Source organism: Ammodytes marinus (assembly GCF_949987685.1).
Source record: "Ammodytes marinus genome assembly, contig: scaffold_54, whole genome shotgun sequence".
NCBI classification, from domain to species: domain Eukaryota; kingdom Metazoa; phylum Chordata; class Actinopteri; order Uranoscopiformes; family Ammodytidae; genus Ammodytes; species Ammodytes marinus.
This window is the reverse complement of record NW_027648095.1, coordinates 42,501-47,500: the sequence shown is the minus strand read 5'-3', so window position 1 is coordinate 47,500 and position 5,000 is coordinate 42,501. Positions and strand designations below refer to the sequence as shown.

The 5,000-nt window shown below is 47.1% G+C and overlaps 1 protein-coding gene across 1 annotated transcript in view; it reads left to right on the top strand.

Annotated features, from left to right (window-relative positions):
- The window catches only part of LOC307271068 (E3 ubiquitin-protein ligase UBR2-like), a gene marked incomplete at its 5' end in the record, with an annotated part of 55,105 nt that overhangs the window by 31,618 nt on the left and 18,487 nt on the right, over positions 1-5,000 (top strand). Inside the window, 4 exon segments of the mRNA XM_080054944.1 lie at positions 94-248; positions 815-917; positions 1,216-1,316; positions 1,669-1,752. Of these exon segments, the coding sequence (XP_079911070.1) occupies positions 94-248; positions 815-917; positions 1,216-1,316; positions 1,669-1,752 (443 nt within the window).

Below are 5,000 nucleotides of genomic sequence, written 5' to 3'. Positions count from 1 at the left end.
CTCTCTCCCTCTCCCTCCCCCACCCCATCTCTCTGTCTCTCTCTCCCCCTCCCCCCCTCTCTCTTCCTCTCTTCCCTCCCTCTCTCTCTCCAGCCCTCCCTCCCCCTCTCCCTCCCCCTCTCTGCCCTCTGTTTGCGTCTCTGGTCAACCTGTTGCAGTGTGACGTCATGCTGTCAGTGTGTGGGGCCGTGCTGAGCTGGGCTATTGAGCCTAGTGGAGGGGGCTGGACCGAGTCTATGCTGCAGAGGGTAAGACACTGTTTGTGTTATTTATTTCATCCTAACATGGCTCCTTGAACTTGCCTCTTGCTTATATATCAGTCTCATCGCTGGTTGTTTTCACTGGGAGGCTCAGTCCATGTGATGTAACTTCTGCTGCAGTGGATTGTGGGTCAGAACCTCCATAAAGCTGCTGGTTTCAACACTAAAAATCACCACCGGATGTAGTAGGACATCTGGGTATTTTTCAGCATGCTGCATCTGACATCATGTATTGGGACAAACTAAATCTGTTTCTACCAGACTAAATAGCAGAGAAGGATGGGGACTGGAACACAGACAGACAGACAGACAGACAGACAGACAGACAGACAGACAGACAGACAGACAGACAGACAGACAGAAGGATGGGGACTGGAACACAGGGTGGGACATTGTTGTTGACTGTGTGTGTGTGTGTGTGTGTGTGTGTGTGTGTGTGTGTGTGTGTGTGTGTGTGTGTGTGTGTGTGTGTGTGTGTGTGTGTGTGTGTGTGTGTGTGTGTGTGTGTGTGTGTGTGTGTGTGTGTGTGTGTGTGTGTGTGTGTGTGTGTGTAGGTGCTTCACCTGGTGGGTCTGGCTCTGTTAGAAGAACAACAGCAGCTGGAAAACATTGACGGAGACGATGAGGTCACCTTTAACTACAGCAGCAAGATCACACGTTAGTACACACACACACACACACACACACACACACACACAGGGACGGATACACACACACACACAGACACACACACACACACACACAGGGACGGATATACACACACACACACACACAAAGTCTTATTAATACATTCACACACTCAAACACACAGGGACGGATACACACACTACACAATGGACCAATTTTCCCTGACAATATCTACATTTTCGCCTAAGTATATAAATTATTTATTAATTTTGTGTGTTACTGTGTGTGTGTGTGTGTGTGTGTTTGTGTGTGTGTGTGTGTGTGTTAGGCCCAGGGGAATCCACAGGGAGCATCCTCTCTCTGTTGGAGAGTCTTCAGAACCCTCCTCACCTGGAAGTCCACAAAGACATGATCACCTGGATCCTCAAGGTAACGCTGTGATGTCACTGTGATGTCATTGTGATGTCACTGTGTCAAGTCAAAGTGTATCATTGTCAGTTCTGATATATATAAGACAGACATCAGAATCTAAATGGAGTTTATCTCTGGGCCACCGAGCAATAGGAACGACAAATAAATATAGAGTAGAATAAGATAAACTTACACAATATTAACATTAGATCAATTCTAAATACCAAGTAATGCAAGGACATTTTTGTACAATGAAACGTTTTCGCAACTAAAACATGGACTGCAACGGTGTGTGTGTGTGTGTGTGTGTGTGTGTGTGTGTGTGTGTGTGTGTGTGTGTGTGTGTGTGTGTGTGTGTGTGTGTTTTCAGATGGTTTCAAACATCAAAACGATGAGAGAACTAACGTCGGCGTCTTCATCCGTCACAATCAGCCAGAGACACGGACCAGAAGAGGTGAAGACACACACACACACACACGCACACACACACACACACGCACACACACTCACACACACACATAGTAACACACACACACAGTGTAGCTTACAGAGCAGTGTTAATTTTGGCAGCAAATTCTGATTTAGTCTTAGTCGTAGTCTTTTGAATATCACACCATTTAGTCTTAGTCCTATTCTAGTCATCTAAAATATTTTAGTCTTAAGCTGGGAACACACCGCACTGGCCGCGCGGTGAGATTACATACAAAGTCAATGTACTAGCGCGTGGCTGCGCGTCCACCCAATAATCGGCGGCCGGCGGCGGGGGCTTGCGCGGCGCGTGGCTGCGCCTCATGAGAGGCGCGTGAATCGGGAGCGCGGCCATTAGCGGCGCATAGAAATTGTGTCATCGAAGGAGCGTGAATCGAAGGCTTGTGCGGCGAGCACGGCGCCGCAGAAAAAGATGAAATTTTTCATCTTTTTCTGCAGCGCCGCCGGGCACCGCGCCTCCACAGCCAATCAGCGTTGAGATTGCCCGGTGGCGGTGGTCTGCAAGACGAGGTGGGCGTGTGGAGTGAGGACATCGGGCTTCCAATACATTCTGCAAATATGTGTAGGCTATTTTGCATCTGTTTAGCTGTTGGTTGTACTTTAGCCAAGGTAGCGCCGGTTAGCATAGTGAAACTCACCAAGCTGTGTGCTGTTCCTGAGGATAATATACCCAAACTTGACGGCGGTGTCCGTGTGGAATTCCAATATAGTACAGCGAAGCACCGGTGTTGTCCTCCGTCAGCCGGCACACTTTCACTTTCAGGTAGGCTGATGTCTGCCTTTATTTTAGCCGCTGAGCACACACTGCTGTTGTTAATGTGTTTAGTATGTTGCTGAATTGCTGTTAATGTGTATTTGCGATCGGGGTGCGTGTTCAGGCTGTTTTAATGATATTTGTGACAAGACTGCCGCTGGTTACACAGTGAACCTACATCTGTATTTTTTGACACAGCTGGACCATGTTATTGTTGTTGTTGCACCGTAAGTGTGACGGGTCTGATCTCGGCGTCGGCGTCAGGAATATATGGCCCAATATGATCAAGCGGCGAGCCTCCTGCTGTCACGCGGCCAACCGCTGCCTACGATGAGGCTGCGGTTGGCCGCGGCGGCGACTGCGGTGAACATGGTCCAATATGACCAAGCGGCGAACCTCCTGCATTCACGCGGCCAACCGCCGCAGGCGGCCAATGCGGTGTGTTCCCAGCTTTAGTCTAGTCTACTAAATATAAGCAGATTTTAGTTTGACTAAATCTACAGCGGACTTTGTCGACTAAGTGTTTCTTTCTTCATTGAATGGTATTAAGGTTTGAATATGCAATACAGACACAGATTTAATGGTTGTAATACAAAACATGTATTCTATTTCATTAGTAATAATCTCACATAAAGTCAGTGTACCTGACTGGATAGGGAGGAGGGGGTGCTATAAGAGCCTGTGCCCGGGGGTCCATTACCTCATGATCCGTCTATGAACCAACTGGATTCCACAATCTTTTTTCTTTTTGCGGGGAGCATGCACAAGCATTATCTATAAAAAAATCAAAATAAAGAAAATATTTTAAAAAAGTGGGGCCCCCACACTAGGTCTTGAAACGGGCCCCGAGATCGTTAAGGCCGCCCCTGGGCAGCAGCAGCAGCACGCAGTTGAGGTGCTGATAAAACTGAGCAACTGGGCTTTCCTTTAAACAACACTGCTGCCGCTGTGTGTGTTCGGACTTCTTTTGCATCAAAGCCTTTTTGATAATAAAATGAGAGGTTTTAATTTTTTAATTTTCATTTAACTTTTATTTATCCACGAGAGACCAATTGAGGGGTGACCCTCATTTACAATGACGTCGAGTTAATTGAACGCTGTCCATGCGTCGGAGTTGATTGTAACTTACTCGGGTGAAAACAGAAACTAACGGAGGGAGGCGGCAGTTTCACAGTTCATTTCCTATATAGTTGCGCAGTCAGTTTGGGGACATTGCTCTGTGTATTCAAGCTCGAGACACAGCCTACTACAAACAGATCGCGGAACTTAGCCGTTCCCCTAGACATCGTTAACGGGCAGGATATCCCTGACTGTCATTCTGTCCATCAAACCGCAGAGTTTTTCTGCACGGCGGCTCACTCCACCCGCTCACACTGCCGAGGTCTCCCGTCGATTTTCACCGACACAGGGTTGCATTCACTGCTTTGCACTGATTGGATTTCTTCCCAACTTGTCCCACAGTTCTGATTGGATCTCTTCTCCTTTCGTCCCGCCCTAACAGTTTCGTCTCGTTCCTATTCGTTCACTATAGTGTCAGTTATATTCGTCTCAGTCTTCGTCATAATATCTGCCTTTTTATTTAGTTTTTATTTAGTTTACGTCCGTGAAAAAGGTTTGTTTGTTTTGTTTTGTCTTAGTCAACGAAATTAACACTGTTACACAGCCTAGGCTGTGTATTAACCCTGTTTGCAGAGCCTGGGCTGTGTATTAACCCTGTTTACAGAGCCTGGGCTGTGTATTAACCCTGTTTACAGAGCCTGGGCTTTGTATTAACCCTGTTTACAGAGCCTAGGCTGTGTATTAACCCTGTTTACAGACCCTAGGCTGTGTATTAACCCTGTTTACAGAGCCTGGGCTGTGTATTAACCCTGTTTACAGAGCCTAGGCTGTGTATTAACCCTGTTTACAGAGCCTGGGCTGTGTATTAACCCTGTTTACAGAGCCTAGGCTGTGTATTAACCCTGTTTACAGAGCCTAGGCTGTGTATTAACCCTGTTTACAGAGCCTAGGCTGTGTATTAACCCTGTTTACAGAGCCTGGGCTGTGTATTAACCCTGTTTACAGAGCCTGGGCTGTGTATTAACCCTGTTTCCAGAGCCTAGGCTGTGTATTAACCCTGTTTACAGAGCCTAGGCTGTGTATTAACCCTGTTTACAGAGCCTGGGCTGTGTATTAACCCTGTTTACAGAGCCTAGGCTGTGTATTAACCCTGTTTACAGAGCCTAGGCTGTGTATTAACCCTGTTTACAGAGCCTGGGCTGTGTATTAACCCTGTTTACAGAGCCTAGGCTGTGTATTAACCCTGTTTACAGAGCCTAGGCTGTGTATTAACCCTGTTTACAGAGCCTGGGCTGTGTATTAACCCTGTTTACAGACCCTAGGCTGTGTATTAACCCTGTTTACAGAGCCTGGGCTGTGTATTAACCCTGTTTACAGAGCCTGGGCTGTGTATTAACCCT